At 46.4% G+C, this 27,890-nt stretch overlaps 1 protein-coding gene across 13 annotated transcripts in view; it reads right to left on the reverse strand.

Annotated features, from left to right (window-relative positions):
- Positions 1–27,890, reverse strand: part of ANKRD6 (ankyrin repeat domain 6) — a 1,122,185-nt gene that overhangs the window by 192,546 nt on the left and 901,749 nt on the right. For all 13 annotated transcript variants that reach the window (XM_069606486.1, XM_069606494.1, XM_069606490.1 and 10 more), the window contains one exon: positions 116–214. In XM_069606486.1, coding sequence (XP_069462587.1) covers positions 116–214 — 99 coding nt within the window. The remainder of the gene's footprint in view (positions 1–115; positions 215–27,890) is intronic.

Below are 27,890 nucleotides of genomic sequence, written 5' to 3' on the forward strand. Positions count from 1 at the left end.
GAACTATGTCAATGGGTGAAAGAACAACAATTATTTATAACAATTAAAACACAAAGCATGAAAACATCTCCAGACATATCCAGGGTTTTGAAAAGATGCTATAATCAATGCTTACATTGTTCACTGCTGACCCATCAGCCCCTGCTTCCAGTAGAAGCTTGGCCACCTTTTTATGGTTCAGTGCAGCCGCCACATGAAGCGGGGTGTCTCCCACCTGAGGAAGGTAAACAAGGTTAAGTTCTTTGCAGCACCTTAATTTTGTTATGAAATTATGTCTTGAAAGTTTTTCAGAATGAATCAGCGTACAGTAAACAACATTTGTACTTTTCAAAATAATGGACGGAACGTCGGATTAGATATGACATTAGGAAAATTGAGAAAAGTGAGAAAGTGCTCAACTAATTTAGGACGACAAGCACTTGGAAATAGGCAGCCGGAGGCGCTGCAGTGCTCTGCAATGACACAGTCTTTTGAGGCTTGACAACGTTTTGTACACCCTGCAGAGGCAAAATCATTCATGACCTGCCCCCAACGAAATCCTCTGGAAAGGATATATGTGGTACTCATCATTAGATGATTGCAAGTCACCACTTTGAGACAATCTCACAGTCCAGTTGCACATCTTGCAGAGGCGTATGCATTTATGACTTGGCCCAGACGCAATCCTCAGATAAGGAGTGAACAGGACCTTCCCACCACGATTGTATTCGTCCTGATGAAGGCCTACATAACAGCAGCTACAAAATACAGCTAGAAATGGCTGAAACACAGTCTTGTTGACTTTTTGACTCGTTGTCCCAGTGTCTAGCTCATGCACTGTTCAAAATTGTGTAATTAACCACACTCCATTGAATTTGTACATTTGTTGGAATGTTCTCCTTTGTGACTTGAAGTTTTTGTATATGTTTATGAACTGTGGTCCAAGGTATCTTTCTTGGGTGAACACCATTGTATCATGTGCAGATACTTTTTTGTGAATCGATAAGTGTCCTGGAAATATGTTTCAATGTATGTTGTGTACATCAGCAACGCACCAGTAGTACAGCATTCCACTACGATGTGGCGCCGCCCTGCTGGTCCATAGTGCAAGCAGCAATGAAGTGTAAAAAGCAGAGTTGAGTGGCATGGATAGGCCTGGAAGGGTGCGCTGGGTGAATCAGAGTCAGAAGAAGGTAAAGAAACAAACACCTGGAGGGAAGGAGTGCAGAAGAGGAAAGCTGAGCTACAAGTCAATATAGAGACTGAGGGGATGCATACAGAGGCCAAGTACAGGCAGGGTGTGCTGTGGAGCAGCACAGGAAGAGCATTCTAGATGCAAAGAAAAACCAATTAGGCTGGGTTAGGGACACAGGCATAGATGTTGGAAAAGGGAAGAAGAAGCAGCAAGCAAAGTGCTGCAGGGAGGGAAAAAGCTGGGATAAGCTGGAGTGAAGCAACAATGCAGTGGTTGGAGGGTTAAGGAGGAATAAGGAGACACAGGTGGGGGATGGGTTGGGAAACAATGAATGGTTCACTGAGGTGACTCCTTTTCAAGAAATGTAGGCAAATCTGATGCGCAAGAAGAGACTACATTACACATGAGTGGAACTCAATCACTTTCAACTTGGCAAGCGGGTAATATAGTATATTTCAGCCTGCCGACCCAGTCCACATCCATGGCATTTACTCTGTTCTAGTAGTTGGGCCCCGAGTAGTCACACAATGTTCTGTTATATTACTAACATGCTTCTTTCTTTACACTGTCCTACCAAAGTAAGAAGCAAGTTATTTTGTGCCTTTTAAAAAATGGACTCCCTCTCCCCCCTTAAACAAATATAAAGCCCTTTTAGGCATAATAACTTAACTATTAATTTACATGTGTGCACCTTGGCAATATTTCATTACTGCAACAGAGCTGGCCCAATCAAAGGGGCACATTCTCTCACAAAGACATACTGGTTTGAAATTACTTCATAAAGAAGGATTTGGTTATTCATCACGCTGGGATGGTTTAGCTGCAGGAATTCGTAAACAAATAAAGACACATTTAAATCACTGGCAGTCCTGTTTATGCACCCGTGCCTTGCATAGCTATTGTTTAGTTTGCCTAATTTGTGTGTGGTTCCAACCAGATTTTCGGCTAGGCATGACGGCGGGCGAGCCTCCTCAGCTCCACATGTGAAACATGATGCTTTAAAGATTATTCAGGCTGGTATTCGTTACCAGAGCAGTTCCCTCAGGGTAGCTGAGATGTGATCACATGTTTTTCTGCCAATCATAAGTTTGGCTGCAGTGTGAGGCATTAGTCTGGCTGCAGTGTGAGGAGGGATAGAACCAGGGACTGTATTGCAGCCCTGAAATCAGAGCCTGGCAGAAACGCTATGCGTTTAAGACATGCCATCCAGGCCTGAACGAGGGCCAGGTAGTGATTCAGTCGCAAGATGTCTTGGATGCAGCTGACCTTCAAGTAAAGCTGTGTCTCACCTGCATATTGATGCCAGGAGAGGCTGGGATTAGGGAGGTGATCTCAGAGGTTCCATGTAGAGACTGAAGATGACTGGTGACAGCAAAGATTCTTGAGGCGTGGCAGCAGACACTAGGTTGTGCATTGAACTATGATATTTAACCTTTGCTAGATGATGCCTGTCCTGGAGGTGAACCAGACCAGTACTGAATCCTTGAAGTCAATGCTTGCAGTGAGAAGTGTGGGGAGAGCCACATGGTCACAGATCAAGCAGGACCAAGAGACGTGGGTCCCCTTTATCTAAGATCTGTAAAACAAAATTGCTTACATGTAGGATTGCTGTCTCAGCACTCCACCTGGGGGTGCACGCAGACTGGTAATTCTGTAATAGGCTGTGTTGGTCTATTTGTTCGTGTAAGTCAGATTTACTCCTAGAAACATCTTTGTTAGTTGAATAATCTCTCTCCAGGAGTAAATCAGTGTAACTACAGGTAGCTTCTTTGTAAAGAGGCCCCACAGTCTGCAGGTATTTGGTACAATAAGAAAGTCATCATTCAAAATCTGTTGTTAAAGAAGTTCAGTTGGACAAATGTCAATAATGGGACTTGACAATGATGACTCGTCATGTGGCAGAATTCGGTTCTTGAATTTTGAGTTTTCTTCCACATATCCCGTGAGCACAAATCCAGTCTGCATATGTTTTCTTTAAGGAATGATAACTATTTTCAAAGCATCTATTGAGCTTTTCTTTTTTAATTATGATGCCTAGAACTTTGTCCTTTTTCCAGCTTTACTCTTTTGTTGCCAGGAACGGCTTCACTCTGTGCTGGGTTCAAAAGGGTGTATGGGAATCTATGAGAAGGACTGGATAAACGCATTAAACAAAACTTTGAATAACCAACATTTTTAAAGGATTCGAAGTTTGATGAATCATCTAAAATGGTGGAGAGTTTGCTCCTGAATTTCCCATAAGGCCCAGTACCTGACGCATGGTATGTAGACTTTATAAAAAAAAATATTAGGTCTACTCTATGTTGTGAATTTTTTTTTTTTTTAAAAAGAAGAAAAATCAGGTGCCACTGTCGTCCTGGTGCTGGCAGTAGACATATGTATTCTATGCTTAAAATTGTAATTGGTTATTTATCACAGACCCTGAGATCGAACCTGTGTTGCTCTGCGTCGTCTTGCTTCCAAGACGAGCGCGTTGCCCCTCAGCTATCCTCCCGAGACTAACTAAAAGGGGACGGGATGATTAAAGAAAAGGTGTCCAACTGCCCTGGACCGTACAGGTGAGTTGGGTTTAGGGCAGTGCTGTAGGTATATGTTTTTGAAGAGATGCACCAGTGTACATCTGATCAGTGCTGATAGGCTTTTCTTGGCTGTCCCTTTAGCTTTAATGTAAAAACTGCCTTGCCAATTACATTCTATTTCACTTTCTATATGTCTGGGATAGCATTTTCTACATTACTTTTGGTGGCTAGATCTGGACCATGGCCACACTGGAAAATGTTGTGAGGACAGCCTGCTTGGCAACAGCAGCATCACAGTGGCAGAGCAAACACAGCAACTAGGGTGAGGCAAGGAAAGGGGTAAAGTTTGTAGGGACGAGTAGGGAATCCTATGAAATAAATTAGGATCTGCCAGGCTATGAGGGCTCCACAGGCCCACTGAAAAGAAGGAGGGCGTTGTAGGGGGTGGCCGAGGGCTGAGCGTGTCAATCAATTCCCATGTGGACAAGCCACTAATGAGGCTTATTTTCTTCTCTTCTTGTCTCTATAGGACACCAAGAACATGTTCTAAGCATTCAAGCAACTGAAGGGCCAGAAAAGGGTTCGGACTCTTTTCTGTTTCCAACCCGATTGCCTGGCCTGGATATTTTAGTCTATGGAACTGGCACCAACTGGATTAGATTATGCAAATCATCAATGAGTTCTGACACCCATCAACACTGAAACTGCATTCAGAATAGCATTACAAACCAGCAGAATATTATAGTCTGTCCCTTATTGGTACATTTTAGCCTGGTTATACTGCGGTTCTGATGTGGTGTGTGGTTGATCATGACAGATGTTATGCAAAGTGTGTATCTAGCCTTGTTGTATCATTACCCCATGCAGACCTGAGTGGCCATGCAGTAATATCTGGTAGGTGTCAGTGGGCATTTGGAAAGGAGGCCCAGCCAATTCACTTCATGTGCAAGCCCTCAGGACTTATCCTGGCATAGTGTGACCTTACAAATACCTATACATTGTATATCCTAACAAGGCATAACAAAGGGACTGCAAGGCGTAACATGTATATAAAAAGCATAATAAGGCACAGCATGACCTCCTCCCCACATTCCTACCACTGGCATCTTCAAGCAGTTCCCATTTTCACGTTCTTGTTTGGCCATTGTAAGCCAATTATTGTCCCACGCAAAGATACATTGAACAGTGCACAATGATCACAGAATGGTATTTTAGGGCAGGGAGCTGCCAGGGGACTCCACTCATTACCCTAAGTGAGGTGTTAAGGGTTCTGGGCATAAACATTTTCCGTTCACAGAAAGAGCTGCCCCGGATGTGTAAACCAGAGGTGCCCACATTTCAAAATATGTTGCTTGGAAGTCTGAGAGCCATCTCAAACCCTCCTCAAATTTGCTCAGGTGTTGTGTTCATTGGGGCCATCAAGTGCTGTTGTCCATTGGATGAATAACAGTGTTTCACCGGTGAACAGGGCTGGTGCCAGAAACCCTGGTCGCTAGTCCTGGTAATCTGCCCCACTATCTCCAAAAGGACTGGAACACACATACTGTCTTCTGTGCAGAAACACTCCCTTACACAAGATACACAACTCCCCAGGCCAAAGGTTTCACTCCCTCTTTTAAAGGTGCCCTCACTCACCTAATGTTGAGGCAGCGTCATTACTTAAGTTTCTGTAAGATGCCAGCAGTCCCACAAAAGCAGAGAGGTCACACCCACAGCCAATGATCTCCAGCGAAGGCTTCAGTTAGTCCAGGGATAACCAATCAGAGTCGTGCCCACTAACAGCTGTCATCCTACAAAGCAAGTTATTGTGGCAAGATCCTAGGCAACCGAAAAGCACCTGAGTGTATATATAGTGGATTATGCTGGTGGGGTCAATACGTGGTATATGTGGAAACTTTTAGTGTCAACCTTCTGCAGGGAGATGTTCTGCAAACAGAGCATGAGAATGTGTGCTGATCCTTTTCCAGACAAGTTGTTCATCTGTTGGCCTTTCCCCAAACCTATGAGAGTAACAAAGTTCTCCATTTCAATAAAGTCAACTATGGTATTGCCCAGAGTGAGAAGAGATTGCAGCCTTCGAGGAGTTGAGCAGCAATGTGCATCCTCCTTCCCATAATGGTTTCCTTGGTAGAATGCTAGCAGTATACTGCTGCCCTGGCTCCCTACTAAAAGCAGCTAGGGCTGTCCTGAACAAATGTACAAATGCACACCTGGGCAGTCAGCTTTTGCATGCAGGGCTCCCAAGCACACTCTCTAAGAGTGAGGCGTGAGAATAACACCCCTAGTAGCTCCCCACTGCTAAGACCCTTACCAATTCCCTGCCTAGAACAAATAGGAACCAGCCTTGGACCTGATGGAAAGAAGTGGCCTCACACTGGAACCACAGATTAAAAGCATTGTAAGGAGCTGCGTCCTTCCCCTCTGAGCCATCCAGCACATCATGCCTACCTGATCTTCAGGCACAAGACCATTGCAGTGATTACACTAGTGCTCTCAAGAATAGACTACACCAACAGCCACCAAATTACCCACTGAAAAGAATACAAAGAGTCCAAAATGAGGCAGCCAGACTTCTGAGACTTCAAAGACACAAACACATAATTACAGCCCTCTTAACAGTCCACTGGCCCGCTTTCAATCAGGATTTATTTTGAAACCCTATATATTGTCCAACATGCTTCTCCATGTCAGGGGCCATTAATCCATCACAAAGAAATGAATTCACTACAAACCACTGAGAATGCTTTGAGCCAACCATGCGGTCTAAGTAGCAGTGTCAAGCATCAATTGGAAGTGCCACTTAGGATCTTCCTTCTCCGTCTTCTCAAACCAGTTCTGGAATTATGTGCCAGATTTCTGAGCATAGAGGAAAACCTTCCAACTGTGAGCAAATCCCTGAAGACTTGTTTACTCAACTAACACCCAAGCACAAAGCCAGACGAAAATCGCAACCAACAGATGCCCAATCTCGGTAACATAGACGAGACAGAACCTCTTTTGCCCAGCTACACTGAAATGACACAAAGCTACACCCAATTCATCAGCCAAGTACTACAGGAGACCAGGCTCTTTTCGGTTGGTTTCTCCATAAACTTGAAGTTGGAATTGGGCTGATACTCTCTCGGATATGCAACAACCTGTACACAACCCATCAACCAAGGTGTATGAGAGATTGGACCCATTCGGGTTGTTCTCCCATGACCTTTAAACTAAACCGGAACAGCAATATCCACCATCAGCAGAGATAATAACCAAATACTCCAACAATACTGGAACAACAATCTTGAGCTCAATGGTTCCCTCTTGCTTAATCCTTGCCCCCTCTAACCGTCACATATCAACATCTGTTTCCACATTACGCTAATCACACAACAAACCCTTGCAGATGGCAGTAAACAGTCTACAAAAAATCCTGTCCGATACCTTGCTGTTTGCTGCATAGTGTGGCGGACCAGTCACAATCAAGGCAAGGGACTGGTTGAAGAATATGCAGAGTTAGAAAAGCTAAACCATATTCTACATTGAACCTGTACTGCGATCTGAAAAAGGGGAATACAAATGAGAACTGGAAGACACCCTAGGAACCAGCATTCCTCGTTTGGAAGGATTCTAAGGCTCTGTAGTGTCTGACATACACAATCCAGTTGTACTGGGGATGCACTATAGGAAGGATACCTCTGTAAGACTCTGGTTTATGTTGGCTGACCATGGTGCACTTTATTAGGTTTGACCCTGAAATGCAATTCCCACCTTGGGAATTGAGGAAGAAAGTCAGCAGAAGGACGGTGTCCTCCAACAAAATAGATGGGTCTTATGCATGTAAGAACAAGGAGTGTTGTTATGTTAAGCTATGTTGTGCAATGTTTTTTAAGCAATAATGATGTTTTCAATACTTTTCAATTATATTCTCTTACATCAATATTCTGCAGCACCTGTGCCTACTCGGAGTACAGTAGGGAATGGGGTACTGCTTCACCAATTAATAATTCCTCGTTGAACAGCATGCTCTTGTGTGTGTGCCCTTCCCCTTGGAGCTCCTGTAAATGAAGCTATTGCCTCCTACTGAACTGCACCAGAGTGAGCTCCAGGGGTTGCAGGAGAAGTTGTGGGGAAATAAATATGCTGGTATGTGATGTCATGTTAACAGAGGATGCTTATTAAGTGATTCTTGCATTCCATGGACTGATACACACTACTAACCGCCCATATTATATGTCTGAGCCTCCATACATCCCCAGGACACCTAATGATGTCTACGGTTATCCCATGTCAAAGAGGAACCAATACACTGGTGAAGAGCTAAGCAATATCAGACTCTAGCCAGTAAAACCAAACAAGGATGACAACTAGAAAGTGCTAAATCCATGTAGCATTTGTTTTTGAGAATTGATTGAACGTCACATGAGATCAGACGGCTGTTTCAGGGCCTTTTATTGCCCTGTGTTATGATGGGAGGCAACTGAAAAAACAAGGCATTAAAAAGTAAGAAAAATAACAGATGGAAAGGGACAAAGAGGCGCTATGAAACTTAATTTGTGTCTAAAGCTGTAATGTCTAATCACCAATATCGTACTCATCATTAAACATAAGCATCAACATACAAGATAATCCCCCACCTCTAGGCTTGATCTTTCCCGGGTGTAAATAGTTCTGATTTACGATAAATGAGGTTCCTCCTAGGAACCCTTTCACAACCCCGCTCCAAGAGCCGAACGTAAAGGAGCCCCCAGGGGAAACCGCCAAAGGGGGAAAAAACCCTGTGTTGGGCTGCTAGGGTTCGTGGAATCCTGAGGGCAGCTGGAATGATGTGGCTCATCAACTGGTTTCTCTGTAAGCTGGATACAGAGGATAGAAATGAATAACAAGTGGAAGCAAGTGAGAACAGATATGCATGTAACGTACCTTAAAGGGCTCCCGAAGGCGCTAGTAAAGCCAGAGGGCTCCGTGAAGGTTTGTAAACAAACAGCTGAAAGTGTTGAAACGCACAATCCGTTTAAGATGAAAAGGAATGGTTAGGAACTGAAGATAACAGTATCTGCGAGTAAGTAGTTAGTTTATAATAGCACAGAAAGGTAAAGAGAGCAAGTAAGCTTCGATTAAGCGCAAATTTATGGAGCGTGACGCCACTCTGGAGTAGAGAAGCAACGCGAGTTGCACCCAGCGATGTGTCCGGATATGCCGTGTGAAAACCAGGGGGCCTGCCTAACAATCCATTAGGATCCGGCCTAAACGCTACAGCGTTACAGCCTGTTCCGCGTTCGGACATACTGGAGGGACCTGGAGCAGATCGCACAACGTGAGAGAAAGGGAAAACAGAATGAATTGTGACAGTATGCCCCCTCTTAGGTCTAATCTCTCCTGGTTTTCCAGGGTGCCTCTGATGAAAAAGTTTTACCAATTGAGGTGCATGGATAGCAGCTCCAGATTCCCAGGTTCGATCCGAAGAGGTGTAACCTTTCCAGTCACTAACTAACTAAGTACTGGAGCTTCCCATGATGTATCCGCGAGTCACAAATGCCAGAGACTTCGTACTCCTGTGGGTGTTATGACTGGTGCGGGCCGTTCAGAGATACAGGGATGGAATGCACTCCGTTGGTCGGGTTTCAATTGGGAGACGTGAAAAACTGGATGTATGCGCGCCCATGTCTTAGGAAGCTTGAGTTTAAATGCTGCAGTTCCCATTGCGGCAACCACCCGGAAAGGACCCATGTATTTAGGGGACAACTTCGAGGGTTTAAGATGTCTGGGAAGAAATTGGGAAGATAACCACACCCAATCTCCGGTTTAAATCTCCGGAGCAGGGGTTCGGTGCCGGTCAGCGAACCGTTTTACTCTGTCCTGGGTATTCTTCAGAGCTTCTTTGGCGAGGTATAACCATGATGTATCTGTTTTAGTAAGGTATCAACGTCTGGATTTGTATTATCCTGGGGTCTTTTCTCTGGAAATGATGCTGGGTGAAATCCATAGGTACAGTAGAACAGGGATGTTTTAATGGCAGAATGATATGAGTGATTGTAAGCATACTCTGCAATGGGTAACAAATCCTTCCAATTATCTTGAGCAGCGGAAATGTAATTCCTTAAGTATCCTTCCAAGGTCTGGTTAAGTCTCTCGGTTTGGACGTTAGTTTGTGGATGATAACCCGAATTTAAGGCTTGAGTGATCCCCAATCTGTGACAGATATGTTTCCAGTATCTGGATGTATACTGAGATCCTCGATCCGAGATTATGGTTTTGGGTAGACCATGTAGGGAAAATACCTGAGAAATGAAGGTACGTGCTATTAAGGCCGCAGATGGTAGATTACAAAGTGGTAAAAAATGAGCCATTTTAGTGAAAGAGTCGACTACTACCATAATGGTAGAACATCCTCCAGAGGGTAGTAATTCGACTATAAAGTCTGTAGAAATTATTTGCCAAGGCCATGAAGGTATCGGCTTCTTTACCAATGTCCCAAAAGGAGAATGTCTTGGACTCTTGGACTGCAGACAAAGAGGACAGGATTCCACATAACTGCGAATATCCTTCTTCAGAGATGGCCACCAAAAGTATCGAGAAATTAATTCATGAGTGGTAGCATAACCACGATGTCCTGCAGTTTTAGAATCGTGGCAAATGCCAAGAACCTTCCTTTGTAAAGATCTGGTAGGTACATATGCTCGATTTCCCCGGAAATAACACCCCTCTTTCCTACTAAGGGTGTCTTGTTCTGTTTTAGACAGCAACTTTAAGGCTGAAGGTCCAGAATGTTGTTCCAGACGTTGTAAGAAGCCTCGAGTTTTAGAAACACTCATCGCCAAACAAGGGAAAATTTGTTCAGATTTGGTCAAGATGTTGGAATAATTTTCCTTACGAGACAAAGCATCAGCCTGTAAGTTATTTTTCCCAGGGATGAAAGTAAATACAATCCTAAAGGTGAAAAAAAATGAGCCCACCTAGCCTGTCGACTGTTACATGTCTGTGCATATAGGAGAATCCGTAAATTCTGATGGTCTGTTCTTACTTCTATGGGATGTCGGGCTCCGTCTCCATTCTTCGAATGATCTCTCAATAGCTAGCAGTTCTTTCTCCAGAACGGTGTAATTCAGTTCCGCAGGGGAAAGTGTCTTAGACAAATATGCGATGGGACGTTCTAGATCCTGCTCATCCTTCTGTAAAAGAACCACTCCCCAAGAGCCGGGACGTAAAGGAGCATCCAGGGAAAACCCCTGAAGGGGAAAAAAACCTGCGTTGAGCTGCTAGGGTTCGTGGAATCCTGAGGGCAGCTGGAATGATGTGGCTCATCAACTGGTTTCTCTGTAAGGGTGTCAGTTGAGCTGGATACCGAGATAGAAATATATAGAATGAGATGTAGAATTAGCCAGAGCGTGGAAAGGGAAGATAGAACAGTGATAGAAAAGGGATTATCCCAGTATCAACTGACCAATCCTGTACTTGATGATTAAAGCGGGTACAAGCTGACACCTAACCTCATAGGGCTACTGAAACCAGAGAAAATAAACTTAAAGAGTGGATCTATGGATTCATATAGATATCCAGGAAACATGAAAGATTGAATGAGAAATGGGTTTAGAGCTACTCTTACCGCATGCTAAGGCAGATTGAAGGAAATAATCTCTCCTGTACTTCCGGGTAAGGATTCCTACTACTTTCTGCACAATGGATAGGGTCCGGAGTCCTATATTATGAATAACACACTTAATAGTGCAGAGGATAGAAATGAATGACAAGTGGAAGCATGTGAGAACAGATACATATGTAACGTACCTAAAAGGGCTCCCGAAGACGCTAGTAAAGCCAGAGGGATCCGTGAAGGTTTGTAAACAAACAGCTGAAAGTCTTGAAACGCACGATCTGTCCAAGATGAAAAGGAATGGTTAGGAACTGAAGATAACAGTATACGCGAGGAAGTAGTTAGTTAACAATAGCACAGAAAGGTAAAGAGAGCAAGTAAGCTTCGATTAAGCGTGAATTTACGGAGCATGATGCCACTCTGGAGTAGAGAAGCAATGCGAGTTGCACCCAGCGAAGTGTCCGGATATGCCGTGTGAAAGCCAGGGGGCGTGGCTAATAATCCATTAGGATCCGGCCGAAAAGCTAGAGCGTTACAGCCTGTTCCGCGTTCGGACATACTGGAGGAACCCGGAGCAGATCGCACAACGTGAGAGGAAGGGCAAACAGAATGAAGTGTGACAAAAGCTGCACACTCTTTCTTGGGAATTCCATCCGTACCATTCTTGAATAGTTGATGAATAAAAAAAAAGAAGAGTTTTTGTGCTTTATGGCTGCTGTCTCTTCCGAGCTTGCCAAAGGGCTTGTCAAGTAATGGAAGCAGCATCGCTGAGATCCTTTCCTCTAATGAATATTAATTTGAGAAAAGGACCGTTTGCCTGAGGCGACAAGCCAACTGCATGAGCACGCGCAGTGGGCACACTCAGGCTTCGCTAGGCTGCATTTTATGTTTACGTTTATTCATTTGTAGAGGATTCACTGCACTACTTAATTGCTTCTTGGAGCCTTGGTTTCTCCTGGCTACCTTACTAGTACAAATGGGTCTCGAGTTTTGGCCTAAAAGACATCAGGTTGGAGGCGAGTCTTAAGAGATGCTATTCCGGAGTAAGTGATTGATTGCAACAAATTGTCTGTCCCTTCAGTACTTGCAAGCCATTCTTGGGATTAGCAGTTGCTTGGCCCTTGCATAGCATAGGACTCTAGTGTAGGTGTCACAAGATATTTTCCTGAAAGGACTATGATGAAAAGCCTTGCAGGCATATGTATGTAAAACCAGGATCTTGAAGCAGATCTTGGCCTGCTCCGAAAATCAATGTAAACATTGGTTGTTGACCTTTCCTCAAGCCAAATATGAGCCTACCCATGGCGTTGAACTTTCTGAAGATTTTTGACTTAATAAACAGGCATGGCTGCCTAGAGGACATTGCGGTTATGCAGCCTTTGAGAGAAGGATGCTGATTTTACCACAATGCCAAACAGTGAATTCATGCCAATGTCAGTTTCCCAGATGTAGCCTAGGATGCATGCCTTGCTTTTTATAGAGACAAGTTCTCCAAAGAAAGTGTGTTGAGGAATATATTTAGGAGGTTTCTTAAGAGCTGAGGTGGCCCAGAGATTAGAATGTCAGTTTTGGGCCCTTTAGGTTTGAGGCTTTTTCGCCCCAGCTGAGTCCATTTGACACAATTACAAAATGGTATTGTTGGTCCATGATCCTTAGTCAGATTTGCAGGTCATCAGTGTAGGAATGGTGATAAGGCTGATGTTTACCTTCAACGTCCATGTGAGGCATAGGGGCTATAGCGGAGAGCCCCTCGGTAATCTGCAGAATTGGATTTGTATAGGTTTCCTATTCAAACACTTTGGCTGCAGTCAGACCAGATGGACTTGAACCACATTAGTGTGGGAGGAGGCACGCTGGCCATATGTTGTAGGTAGTTTAGAAGGAAAGTGCTGTCAACTGTATCAAAGACTGCGAGGGCAAGCATGATCAGCATGCTGATAAAGTGTTGATCTGCTAGGTCCAGCAGGTGATCCCATAGTGAGACCAGTGTGGTTTCTGTTCTGTTGTAAGGCGGAGTCCGGTCTGGCAGTGGAGTTACCAGAATTTTACTAGGGGGAGGGCCTGCATCATATACACGTGCTTATGACTGAGCTCCACATACACTAAGGGAGGTATTGTGTTTTTGACTGGAGTGTTTACTTTTGTGCGATCAGTTAACAGTTCAAAGTTTCAACTTTTATAGGATATCCTCATTGCATTGTAAATAACTGATGAAATAACATTCCCCTACTAAACCGTTCTCATTTTACTGACTGTGTAGCAATGAAAGGCAGAAAAGACAATGCCAGAATATGAACGGATGAGTGCTGCTTCCGCAAAGATCGGTAGAGTGCTACATATATGTGAACGTGACCCCACTGGATACACTTTATTAATCAGTCTCCTCTTCTCCGACTCTACCTGGTGTTGTCCCTGGAGTATTGCCCTTTTTGTACAGCACTATTTTGTTAAGTACCTAGGTTAACTGCAAAGTATCTAGTGTGGCAACAAGGTATGAAGAGACTGACCAATTGGTGCCATGATGGTTGCTATAGACCTTTATTCAACATAAAATTAAACCTATATGTTCCTAACTCTAAAGGGATTTCCCTAGCAAAACTCGAGTGCTCGTCAGGAAGTCTGTGTGACTCCAAATCAAAAGGCGCCGTCCCAGTCAAAAAGGCTCCTACTCTATCTGTCACTACAATAAATAATATAAAGTTCTCCTTCTGCTCGTAAACCAGGAGAATGAATCCCTTCTCCTGGATGTAAAATGCCCCGAAGACTCTCAGGTTGTTCAAAGCAAAAGTTCCATAAAAGTCAATGGGTGCTTGTAACACAAAAGAAACAAAACAGTTCTACAGTTCTACAGAAACCTAGTGGGGCTAGGAGAATGACTCCCTTCTCATAGCTGGTTCCCCAATGTCTCTTATAGTTCAAAATGTGCACTTCCTTTACAGAGGTTTTCATAGATTCAACTCTCTTTTATATTGTTTATCCCGCCCCACTGGGACGACGAAGATGCTTCCTGAGTCCGTCTCGACTATCCAGCACCACAACTTTGAGGAGCTAGGCAGGGAATTGTGGTTCAGAGCGATTTACTGTTTCTTGGTTTCTTCACATTCACTGTCTCTGACGTTCTCGGTTCCCCAGATGTTACCAGATTCCATTCTGACAAGTAAGGATTGGATTCTCAGCTTGTTATAAAAGAGAAGACAAAGACAAGGATTTTCTTCTTATTTTTAAAGGGTGTGTTAACTCTGTGGATTGCAAGGTCTGGACTCATTGCAGGATCAGGTGGCGACCAATCATAAGGTGGGAACAGCCTTTTGATAGAGGGTGATTGGTTTTGACTTGAAATACCAGCCCTAGACGATTCTGGGTTGTGTGCAGGAAGGCCACTATTTCCTACGTGCTTTGGGATGTCTTTGTCAACGACTGTCCTCGAAGGCCCTCTTCAGAACTCTGTTCTTGCCAATGATGCCACAGAAGACCCCTGGATGGGCTCCTGTTCCCCCTGCAGAGTTTGAGAAGATAACCCCTCAAATAATGTTTGGGGTGCTGGGGTTAGAGTTTTAAAGACCGACTCAATTCACAAGCGCTGAGGTGAGTGTTACTTCTCTGTTAGTTATCCATTCTTTTTTTTTCAACTTGATTTTTATTGGCATTTTTACAACAACAATGAAACAGTCAACTGGACAACACTCCCCATACCCCCACCACCACCCTCCCCCTTACTTGATCCAGGAGATACCCCTCCCAATGCTGTCACCGATACATTCCAAGCATCCGAACAAGGGCTGAGACCCATACACCCAATCCAGAGATCATTGATGCCAATCCTCTCTTTATTCGTTTTATATGTCTGATTCCTCCTGTGGGTCTATAATTCCCAACAGTGTCATGGACTTCGGGCACCAAGCTCTGTGCGCTCCCTACTGCAAATAAGCAATTAATTCAGACCAATCTGTCCTGAATTTCATACTTTCTCCTTGTATTGAATAACTGAGCCACTCCATAGCCAACACCGACCACATTTTGGCTACCCACTCGTGTTCTTGTGGTGGGTCCTTAGACTACCACCAGCGCGCCAGCACCAGAGCCACCGACATCATCATGATGACATAAACCTTTCGGCGGGACCTGGTGGGAATCTCCCCCCAAAACTCCACCCAAGCACACCAAGTCCAGCCCTCTATTCTTACCTCCAACCTTCCCCAGGGTATGCACCACTGCCTGCCTTATTTGACCCCCAAAACAACTCCAATTTTGGGCAACCCTACCATATGTGAGCCCATGTACCAATCCCCCCGCACGCCCTCCAGCATTCCCGGAATGAGAGTGGATAGATCTTATTTAATCTGATCGGGGTTAGGTGCCATTGGACCAGAAGCTTTAACCAGATCTCGCAGATCTGGATTGATCTGGTTAACTTCGGAATTTGGGTCCAGAGTTGTTGCCACTCCTGATCTTCAATTATTACCCCTGTGTCTTCCTGCCATTTCTTCATATAAATCCTAGGTGGGAGAGTTTCACCCTCTTTAATATTCCTGTAAATGGACCCCATTAATCCCCTGTCTCCCGAGTGCGAGTCTAAGTATTTCTCAAAAGGCGTCAGCGCTCGAGAGCCAGCCTGACGCATCTCAGGGTGAGAGAGCTAGTGCCGCAGTTGTATGTACCCATATCTATGTCGCTCATCCAGGCTAAAGTCGCTCTTGCACCTTTCAAAGTCTTTAACTGACCCCTCATGGTACATATCTCGTAGCATTCGGCAGCCCCCCTGGAACCATGCATCAAAGCTCTTGTTCTTGCAGCCTGGGTTAAATTGCGGGTTCTCAAATATAGGAGTGTACGGGGAAGGAAACGTGGTAAAATGGGAGCCTATCACTGCAGAGTCCCACGCTTCACCCACTACTGAGGTGATTTCACTAGCATACATTTGAAGAGTTCCATCTGCCCTTGGCTTCCAAAGCATTCCCTCCAGATGCCGTGCCACTACCGCTCTATCCATTTGCCTCCACAACTTGTTCCGATCATCCCTCTGCCAATCTCGGATGATTCTAATCTGGGCTGCTAGATAGTACGCTTTAAAGTCTGGGACACCCAGCACCCCCGTGAGCAAAGAGCCCTCGTAAGAGATGCAGCCACCCTTGGTTTTCTCCCTTTCCAAATGAACTGGCTCGCAACCCTGTGCAATGCTCTGAAAAAGCTACATGGGATAGCGATTGGGAGGGCCGCGAAATGATATAGCACCAAAGGTAGAATCGCCATCTTTAGTACATTAATGCGGCCCAGCCAGGAGATACTCAGGGGACCCGAGTCGACTAACTTTGATTTGATTTTCCCAAGCAGGGACAGATAATTAGCCCTGAAAAGTTCTCCCACAGTTCTTGTAAGGTGCACTCCTAATTATTTAATGTGTTTGTCTGCCCAACTAAAATCATAGGTGTTTTTAATATATCGCTCTGTGGAAGGCGACAGCTCCACACTCAGTATTTCTGACTTACTAGAATTCACCTTCAGCCCTGCAACTTGACCAAAAAGGTCCAGCTCCTCACTGAGCGCACGAAGGGACACCCTCGGGTCGGTCAACGTGAGAAGCAAGTCGTCTGCGAAGGCGGTCACTTTATGCACATGCCCTTCAAATGGTATGCCTTGTATATGTACTGCGGCCCTAACTGCTGTCAAGAAAGGCTCCAGATGGAGGGCATATAGCAGCAGGGAGAGTGGGCAACCCTGGTTAGTACCTCGGTGAACCGCCACAGAACCTGAAATTCGACCATTGATCGCCAATCTAAGGTTTGGGTTTTGATAACTGGCCATCACCCGGCCCAAAAAACCTGGGCCAATCCCCATCCTGAGCATCGTGGCCCGGAGAAAGCTCCACTCTACGCGATCAAACGCCTTTTCGGCGTCGATAGCCAGGAGGAGGGCCGGAACTCCTTTCCTGTGAGTTTTTTCCAACAGGTGTGCTATTCTCCTCACGTTATCCGCCGTCTGGCATCCCCTAATAAAATCCGCCTGGTCGGCCTGGACTAAAGAGGGCATGATATTGTCCAACCTAGCTGCCAAGACCTTCGTGTGCAGCTTAGCATCAACATTTATTAAGGCGATTGTTCGATACGCACCGCACCTCTTCGGGTCTTTACCCTTCTTGTGTATAAGAATCACCTTTGCTTCCTCCATAGACCATGGCAAAACCCCTGTTACCCCTATGTGATTGAATAGTCTAGTAAGATGGGGGATTAAAGTTTCCTTGTGTAATTTATAGAATTCGGCTAGGAAACCATCCGGGCCCGGGGCTTTATTGGCAGCCAGGGAAGATACCGCCTTTCTAACTTCGTCCGTGGTTATTTCCCCCTCCAACCGTTCCCTCTGTTCATTCGTTATAGAGCTGAGCTTGACCCTCTCCAAATATCCATCATGTGCGCTAGCATCCGGGTCACTGGAGGAGTATAGGTCTGTGTAGAATTTGCAGAACTTTCTCTCGATGTCACTGTTGGAGGTGTATGTCTGATCCCCCTCTCCTTTAATTCTCAAAATCGTTTTCTCCCCGTCTTCCCTCCGAAGCATCCTGGCTAACAGGCAATATGATTTATTCGCCTTAACATAATATTTCTGTCGCAAGCGGAGGAGACTCCTTTCCGCTTCCCTAGAGTGGTTGAGATTCAGCTGGGCCCTAACTGTATGGACCTCTCTTTCGATGCCCCTCGTTTGCTTCTCGGCCATCCTAGCCATTGCCTCCTTAAGTCTATTTCCCAGCCGCTCTTCCTCCAGTCGCAATTCCCGTTCCCTCCTTGCTTTAATCGCTATTTTCTTCCCCCTTATCGTAGCTTTGAGGGTGTCCCACCATAACTGCGGCGTCGTGTCCTCTCAGCTATTATGAGAGACAAACTCTTCAAGCTCTTGTTCCACCTCCTTAACCAGAATAGGGTCCTTAAAGAGAGTCGCAGGATACCTCCACCTCCACAGACCCGGGGGCCCATTTGGTCTAGTAGGATAGGAGCGTGGTCAGAGACCACGATAGGACCTAATGTGATGTCTTTTAAATTTCCTAAGAGAAAACTAGACACCTAGGCGTAATCTATATGTGAATGTGTTCTGTGTGCATGCGTGTAAAACGTATATCCTGGGACATCTTCCTGAGACTCCCTCCACGCGTCGACCAGCCCTAAATCTTGCATTTTTGCTTTTAGATCCCCCGAGGGCCCCCCCTGCGAACCCCAAAGCAGGCTACTCCTATCACTGTGGGGCTCCCAGGCCATATTGAAATCCCCTGTTAATATGATACGGCCCTTTGCGAACTTGTTCAATTTAGTGAGGGTTTTCGTTATGAATGGGTCCTGGCCCGTGTTGGGTGTATATATTGTTGCAACAGTGTAGATCTCTCCCCTGCCCTCCAGTATTATCGCCAAATACCTACCCTGAGAGTCCTGCTGAGTGGCCTTGACCGTCAAGTCTACCCCCTCCCGCACAGTAATGACCACCCCCCCTCTTTTTAGTGGCTTGGGTGGACTGTAGAAGCCGAGAATATCCTCATATTCTAATTTTATGGGAGTCTTGGGTCCGAACATGGGTTTCCTGCAACGTGACCACCTAGGGCATCTCCCTCCGCACAAACCTCTCCACTTTCAGTCTTTTATGCGGGGAGTTTAACCCATTAACATTCATAGACAGTAGTTTTAAGTGCCCCATTTCAGATGGCAATACTAAATTGGACAAGCATTCTCGTTTCCTCTCAAACTGGGGTTCAGATGATTGCTGGAGTCGGGACCCCATTATAGGAGTTGGAACGTTGCTCGACACTTACGACCTCCTGGATCAGTAGTACCCCCCCGGACCCTCCTCCCCCACCCTTCTAAACTCCCCCTGGGCGAGCTCAACTGGCAATCTGCCCCCCTCGCATCGAACCTACGAGAGCTGAGCTCAAACATTCTCCCAGTCTTAAACAACACAGGACTACCCCATCCCATTCCAGGAAGATCACCCCTCCCCTCTCTGCCTCCACCCCCCGATGCAGCAAATGACTGCCAAGACGGTGCCTGGTTCTCCTCTCGCAAGTGCCCTCCCCAGACTTGCCCTGTTACGCATTGATCGCAGCTGGAAGGGCATGATCACCAGGGGCCCCCAGCTGTGCACTCCTTCCGCCAGATGTAGTGACTTTCTCTGCATTGCGTCGGGCCTGTGGGGAGGCCTGCTTCGCCAGGCGCCTAGACCGTACTTTGGTCCATTCCCAGGGTTTGAGTGATTTACGGCAGGCCTCTGCCTCGACCGGCCCCGGTGATTGTTGGTCTTCTATACTCAATAGCTCCAGACCTTGTTCACAGGTCGTTATATTGTGCTGGTTGCCCTGCCAAGTGAATGCCAGACCAAACCGGTGAGACCATCTAAATCTAACTTGCTGTGCCCTCATATGTTTCAAGACTGGGATCATTCGCCTTCGTTTAGCTAAAGTCACCTGCGCCAGGTCTTGATAAAGAAAGACCTCAGAACCATTGTAAGTGATGGTGCCTGCCTTTCTGGCCTTCCGCATAATCGTCTCCTTGGTAACATAGCTATGGAAGGCCACCAAGATGTCCCTTGGTCTAGCGCCGGGTTCGGCCTGGGGAGCCCCTACTCTGTGGATTCTATCAAAATGACGGTCCAGGCCCGACTCTTCTTCCAGCAGATCCGTGAAAATACTTGTAAGGGTTTGCGTGAGGTCATGGGCCTGGATAGTTTCCGGAAGGGATTTAACCTGGATATTGATCCGCCTGGAGCGATTCTCCAACTCCTCAGCTTGCAGCTCTAAATTCTGAGTTGCCACAGCTAGGGTCTCCAGCAAATTTTTCGTCTTCCGTCATCTCGTGAATGGCCTTTTCATTAATGTCGACCCTCTCCTCCACTTTATTAATGTCCCGTTTGATTTCCCTGGGTCCTTCCGCTAAATCCTCCCTCAGGGTATCCATCTGCCTTTGGCCTGCCACAGTAATTTTGTCGACCATTTCACCCAAAAAATGTTAAGCATTGCATGTGTAACCATTGCATCTTGGGAGGTCTGGATGGAGACTTGCAACGCCCCCCCCTGCCCACCGCTGGCATGTTCCCCTCCTTTTCGGGCTCCTGGGACCAAAGTCTGGCAAGTGTCCCCTCCTGGGACTTTTTCAGGCTCTTCACCCCTGAGGAGGGGTCTTTAACTTTATTCCTGGACATTATAGAGGATACTTCGTTCCGCCCCAGGGACCGTCTGCAATCTGCTTTAGTCGGCCGACCCGGGCCCTTTCAGCAAGTCCGCCAGCGCCAGTGGGTTGGGTGGGAAGCGCACCGCCTCATCCAATGCAGTCCAGCAAGTTATGGGGGATCTCTACCTCTGGATACAAAAGCCTGCTCTCTCTTCTGGATAGCCTGCTGAAGGCGCAATGATGCAACTCTCTCTCTGAGCCCAAGCCCGATCAAGCCTCCAGGCTGGGCCCTGCGAGTCAGGCTGCAGGCTGGCTCTCCTCACGTGCGGCGGTGGTGCCCACGGCAGGGCCAAGTGAAAAATAACTAAAAATTCAAATTAAAAAAAAAAAAAATCGGAGCCTCCTTAAGGACGTCCCAACCCGCGTGCCCTGAAGCAGTCTTTTCCCCGTTCGTCGCTTTGGGGGGCCTGGAGAGGCCTGCATCCTCCCACCACTGCCTGCTGCCGCTCTCTGCCACGGGCTGCTCTCCAGAACCTCCCTTGCTCCTTACTTGAAGCCGGCCTGTCCCGCGATGCAGAGGGGACCCCCCCTCTGAGCGGCTCATCCAGTCTCCGAGCACACAGGCCGCCCCACTCCGCCGGGGGCCACACTTCGCTTCGGCCCGTTGCTCTCCGAGAGCCGCCAGAGCCGCACCGCTCCAACTGCTCAGGTCGGCCGTCTGAGGGCGGGCCGTCTGAGGGCGGGCCGCTGATCTTTTATTTCCCTGTACTGGGGACACCCCGCTGCTGCCCGCGATCCCTCAGTGGGTGGACCGCATCACAGGTGTCCCACTGGTGATCCGCTCCACCCAGGGAATTACGGCCGCATAGGCTCCCTCGGTCATCAACAGGAACCAGTAGGGGATAATTCACTGCACCGCACCACCACCGCAAGCGGACGCGGTCCACCTCAGCGAAATCACCCAGGCAGTTTACACCCCTGCCAGCCAGAAAATCCAGGCACACCTGCCCTCCGCTTCGCCGCCCGGGAAGTAGGAGAGCCAAAACCAGCCGTGGAGGGTTTTGAAGTTAATTAATCTTCTGGTGGCACCATCAGGGCCTGAGCGGTTCAGGGAGCTCTGGCGTCGCAGTGTTTACAAGCCGGCAGACATCTTGGAACCTAGTTAACCATTCTTTATGCTCAATTGCTTAGTTTGTTGTTGCCTGTTTTCCAAGGTTCTCCTAGCTTTCTCTTGGCTCCCTCCCAAACTTTTAAGAACTCCTGTTATCTGCTCTTGGTGTCAGGATGGTTCACTGGTTCTGCCCAGGACCTTGAGACGATCAATAGTTCTTCTCTCGCAGGGTGCTTGTTTCCTGGGCCCTGTACTGTGGGTTGTTCTTCTGTCGGTAATGGACACAACTGTCACTTCCATACGGGCCGTTCAGCCGCCACCAATCTGGATGCTTCTGAAACTCGTCTATGCGACTTAGCGACAGGCTGGGGTTAGCGGTCTCGGTACAGTTGTCGGACTGCATGGTCCGCCCACTACAGGTCATGCCACCACAACCGAATTTTCGTCCTTCCACCGGGCCTGTTCCCGGTTGATATGGCGCTTTCTGGGCATCACATAAACAACATAATTTTGTTTTGCTGTGGAGTTAGGCAAATTCTCCTATTTCTCAGCCTTACTCTCGCCCGCCGGCCACCAGATTTCTCTTCTATAAGGGTTGGCGTTCTGTCTTTGTGCGGGACGCCTTCTCCACTTATTGCTTCTACTTCGACTACTGCCAACACCTAATCGGCCTACAAGACGTTCTCGTGCATTCTCTTGAACTGCACCCTCCACATGTCTCCCTCGAGTCTCTTGAGTCTTCCACTGGCTTCTACCTTCGCCTTGACCTCGATCTTGCTTTCCAATTCTACCTTCCTTGCCGTCTCTCTCTCTCTATCTCAATCTCTCTTCCGCCACCATTTGTTTCTGGTGTCTTGATATAGCAGGGTCTGCCCTGGTGTAACGTCAGTTCCACTGACAACAGCTGGTCGAGCATTTTTCACGCTTGACTGTAGCGTTCAAGTTTTCCCTTGTCCCTGTACTTATCACATTAAGACTGTCTGACCCAGTACAATAATATATGGTTTGTGACATAAGTCTAGGAAAAAGAGCTTTGGGCAATGTTACTACCCTATGGTGTCAGGAGTTAAAGGGGCTGTGTTCCTGAATTGCGGCCTTGTCCCCAGGAGGGGAGTTCCTTTCCATGAGGTCCTCCCACATATTACCACCACTAGGGGGACTATTGGTTAGCGGCCGCACCTCCCTAGCCTCATGGAAAGGGTCTCCACCCTGGGGAAAAGTGATGCTATCAGAAGGATTGTCACACTAGGTACTTTGATGAATCTCAGGATGTCGTTACTGCTTCCGACGGGGGTGCCCCTTCCCATGAGGCCAGGGAGGTGAGTCCGCTACTCAATAGCCCCCCTGGGGGTGGTACTCAGCGGGTGGATCTCAGGGTAAGGGAAACACCCCTTTGGGACCAGTGACAACTATATCGGGAGAACTCAGTATCCGCAACAATCACCTGACCCTAGACCCCCTCCCTACAACAACCCCACCTCTACTTCATCTCCTTCCACTCCACACCAACCCTCATATACCATGTATTTTTGTTGCCCAACAAAAGTAGAAAGTACAGAGACGAGGAAGTTCTCTAATGATTTACAACATCATAACTCACTCAGTACTGGGACGAGGAGGAGGCGCAGAGCAGAACAAAATACTTATCAGAACTACTTTGCCCATTCTAGTGGTTCTCGGCAGCCGATTGGAGGAAAGTATGTGAAAAGGAAAGGAGGAATTGACAAAGTGTCAAGCCTCCCTGGAGAAGCCACTAGATCAAGTACGGGCCAGGAGTGAAGGCGGGAGCTCACCGGAAATGCCGAGAACACAGGGAGAGAGCCCAAGGCCGGTCCAGGACATGAGGACCATACGGCCAGCAGGCGGGCTGAAACTCCGGGCAACCCTGAGGCCCGGGGAGTGCACATGGAAGAAACTGCACTGCCGGGAAAGAGAAAAAGATTGCGGAACTGCCGTTCAGTGGGAGCTGAGACCTGGAGAGAACGTAGTGAAGGAAGCGTACTGCCAGGCAGAGGAAGAAGACTGAGGACCTACCGCAGTGCAAGAAAGGCTACCGAATGCCACTGGCACCCCCATGATTGAGCCCAGCTGCCCTGGAGGAGCTGACACCCGCGCAGACAGTGCATTAATCTTGTGGGTGGCCGGAGAGGCACTGGAGGCCCAAAGAGGTGGTGGCCCGAGCTGAGAGACTGGGAAAAAAGGGTCTGGGATCCTGAAACCATGGGAGAAATGGTTGATTGGACATGGGCTTGTGTTAAGGCTTGGCAGGAGAGTGAACCGAGCCTGCAAAGTGGGAAACTAAAATCTGAATTGCAAGCCTGGGACCCGCACCCATGTAAAGTGAACTGTGAAACTGATATACAGTACATGCAGTACTTTGCAGGCGCGTAAACAAAGTCTGTATGCAACACCACAGCTTGGGAGTGCATCCAGGCTGTTCATATTCATCACAATGCCTGGTGGGGGTAAACAAGGCCTGTCAACAAGGGTCAGGGACGCACCTCAGCGTGTGGGTGCATCCAGGCTGTTCTTCTTTGTTGCAGTGCCTGGTGGGAGGTGACCAGGTCTGCCAACCAGAGTCAGGGACCCATCACAACTTGGATAGTGCATCCATGTTGTTTTTCTTCCTCGTAGTACCTGGTGGAGGGGAAACCAGTTATGCCAACCAGGGTCAGAGAACACCCACAACTTGGGAGTGCATCCAGACTGTTCTTTTTTGTCTAAGTGCCTGGTGGGAGGAAACAAGGTCTGACAACCAGGGTCAAGGACCCACGCCAGTTTGGAAACCAACTGTGCTTGGTGAGAAGGAACCAGGCCTGCCAATAAGGGTCAGGGACCAAGGGAAAGAAACGAAGCCTAGAAAGGGCCACTAAGGGGATGGAATTTCCCCCAGCAGTTGTTGAACTTTACAAGAATCCTGAACAAGGCCAGGGAAGGGAGCTATTCCCCAATACTTCAAGGTCTGAAGATTGCAGAACTGTCATTTTCCCAGGGGAAGAGTACCACTGCCTTTGGGCTGGAAAAACCTTACTTTCATTGTTTAAACTTAGATGTGAGAGCCAGAGTTAGGATTCTGACAATGGACATTGGGACTTTTGCTTTGGCCATTCTGACACAAGTTATTTATGTTGAGGCCGAGAAACCTCTCAGAGTTAGGGCAACATAGGCTTTTCTTTTCCCTTTTACACTTGAATAAATGTTTCTAATGATCACCATAACCCCTCTGTGTCAGAGTCTTACTTCTGCGCCCCTAGAGTACACACTATATGAATCCCATACATGTATACACAGGTCAATGTTTTCTCTGCTGCTGCACAACAATAACCTGCACGTAAAATAATTACTGAGTGTAAAAATTCTAAGGCTACTAATGAAGAAAAGCCACTGCTCACTTTTCTCATGCAATCACTTCCTTCACACTCTTGTTTTGTAAAAGGTAAGATAAAAGATACCTCTCAAATCATGCTATGTACGTCCAGGTGTTGTACGTATATGCAATTTTGCATTCTTGTAGTGTTTACATATACAGGACTACAAGTACCAGAATACAATATGGTTCGAGTTTAAAAGCCAAGATTCCTTGATTAGTTCACACCTGGTATGGGACATCCTGAGATTCTGCCCAGTGAGCTATATTACATTCAAGACAGAATGCACATGATTACAGTCAATTTTGGGGCAGGCATGCAGCTTGTTTTTATGCATAACATGCATTACATTTGCAGTTCCACACAAAAGTGGAATACACCTTTAGCACATAAAACTGTTATATCTGTGCTGGGACCTGAGTGTGCTGGAATGAGGGTACTCTGTGGAATGTAGAGTGTTTGGTTGACTTATGAGGTAGGCCACATTCCAGAAGAGTCTATTGGGCTGGAGCTGGTTGAGCTTAGTAGGCTGCTATGCTAGAACCTATGTATGTAAAGTTGGGTTTTTTTGTGGCAAAATTGGAGTTTAAGGCTAGGAAAGCTGAAGGAACGGTCTATGTTACCAAGAAGAGAGCGACATTGCTGGGGTGGCGAGAACAAAAAAAACGAAATATACACTTGGATCCGGATATAAGTGAACAGGTTCTGCAGGTGAAACAGATGAGTGTTGAGTGTGATGTTGGGTGATATCAAAATGTGTTTGAGAAGGGTGTGGGAAAAATAAAAGGAATGAGGCATCACATTGTTCTGAAAGAGGGTAATGTGCAGTTGCTGCCAAGCTACGTCCAGGTCCATTGGCTCTCCGTGAAGGGGTGAAAGGAGAGATAGGAATAATTGAAAGGGCAAATAGTGTTCAGTGTATTTTGCCGTTGCTCGTGGTGAATAAACCAAGTGGTAAGTTGTGGATATGTGTGGATATAAGAGAACTTAACTTGTATGTTATGGTTTAGAGGCATTCTTTGCCTAATATGGCGGAAATGCTGTCTATGATAAGGAAGCAGAAGATTTTCACCAAATTGGGCATGGCATCAGCATATCATCAGGTGGAGTTGGATCCTAATCGAGGAAATTAACTGCTTTCGTGTTGAAAAAAGGTATTTTTCCATTTTTTGACGGGTTCATCGTTTTCAGAATGAAATTTTGATATGTGGAGAGACAGTGGAAGAGGTACTCGGTACAGTATTGGTGTGAAATGGTAAATATAAAGTGCCTCCTTTGTGATTAATGTTGGCCTAAGCCTAGTGCTCTACGAGGAAAACCGCATTGCAAGGTTCTGATTTTGGATTGACTTTGCCGCCATTTTAAGATTCATCTGCCATTTTGATTTCTGTTCGTACGATTCTCTGTTCTCAAATGGTGGCCTGTGTTTTCAACTTGCAACCAAGCCTCCTAACCTTTGAGTTCTGTTAATGTTTAGGTTGTCTGAGAGCTGACTGTTTAGAGTAGGTAAAGAGACCTTGCGCTCCTTATGAACTGCCATCTGAGTATTGTCTGTGCACATAAGACTCATCCCTGTGTAAACGTTGGAACAATGTAAAGTAAACCTCAAGCATAGACACATGCCAAACTGCATTGTGTAGGAATATAGACTAAGGCTTACTGCGGGATCCGAGAATATACACCACCATTGTAACTTGATGAAAATGCAAACTTATGCAATCCTTCTGCATATTATTGTATAAGTTGTTTGTGAACTAGGCACAAACGCTAGACCACAAATTATTAACATGAAGAGTGGCTGGACAATATTATTCATAAATTGTATAAAAGTACGAATGTTTAGATGTCCAGCACTCTCTCACCTCTCCTGGTCAGGCTGGTATACGTTGCGGGGTGTTGAGAGCCAGATAGTTATCTGTGTTTCTTTGTAAACTGTGCAGAATAAAAAGATCTGTGAATCTTTTCAGCCCGTGATTGGTGTATTTCATTTGTGGTACTCAGCCTCGATATTTCTTTGCTCTTACATTGGGTCTCCTGGAGAAAAGGTGGATGATTTTAAGGAAAGAGAAATGTGTTTACAGAAAGGAATTGGTGGTATATCTGGGGCATGAGATATCGGGTGAAGGAGTTACACCTAAGAGAGACATGGTAGAGAGTATAAGTAAGGTGGAATCTCCAAAAACTAAAGGGGAATTTCAGTCATTTTTAAGAATGATACAATTTTACCATAAATGGTGGGAGAAATCACAAAGTTGCTAAAAAAAAAGGTGAGGTTTCCATGGGAAAAGGAGTTTGTGGAGATAAAAAAATTAATATGGCAAGGGTGCTGAAGCAGTTTGATACTGGAGGGTTACTGTCGATGCTAATGATGTGTGTATTAGGGCAGTTCTAACGCAGTTACCTGAGAAAGGAGAAGAAAGAGTAATTCCACATGCTTCAAGGGTATTAAGTAAGGCTACAAAATGGTATTTGGTATTGGAGAAGGAAGCTTTGGCTTGTCATTGGTCTGTGGAGAAACTTCAGAATTCTCTATGGGGAGCACAGTTTGCTTTTAGGACAGATCATAGAGCATTAAAGGTTATTTCTGAGTCAAAGGGCCTGGACGAGGTGTGCTGACGTGTGGCCGGTTGGGTTGCAAGGATGCAGAGTCATGCGTTTGTGATGTAAATTATTCCAGGAAGGGAGAATATTCTGCCTGACCTGATCATCTGTCCAGGTTAGGTGAGCAAGAAGAAAAGGAGGGGAAGGTTGAAATATATGAAATGGTAATTGTGATGCAATGGAATTGAAGGCAAAGCATAGTGGGAAGTGGTGATCCGAGAAGATAGAAACGTGGGACAAACTGCTCAATATGTGAAGTCGGCATGGCCGGAAAAATTGAGATTGAAGGGTGAGAAGAGAGCCTATTGGGAGGCGAGAGAGAAGTTGAGTGTAGAACGAGGGCTTTTATACAGGCGGGGGAGAGTGGTAGTTCCCATGTCATTGATGGAGAAGTTGGGGACTAT

This window comes from Ambystoma mexicanum, chromosome 4p, assembly GCF_040938575.1.
Source record: "Ambystoma mexicanum isolate Mex_15411 chromosome 4p, UKY_AmexF1_1, whole genome shotgun sequence".
Taxonomy (NCBI): Eukaryota; Metazoa; Chordata; class Amphibia; order Caudata; family Ambystomatidae; genus Ambystoma; species Ambystoma mexicanum.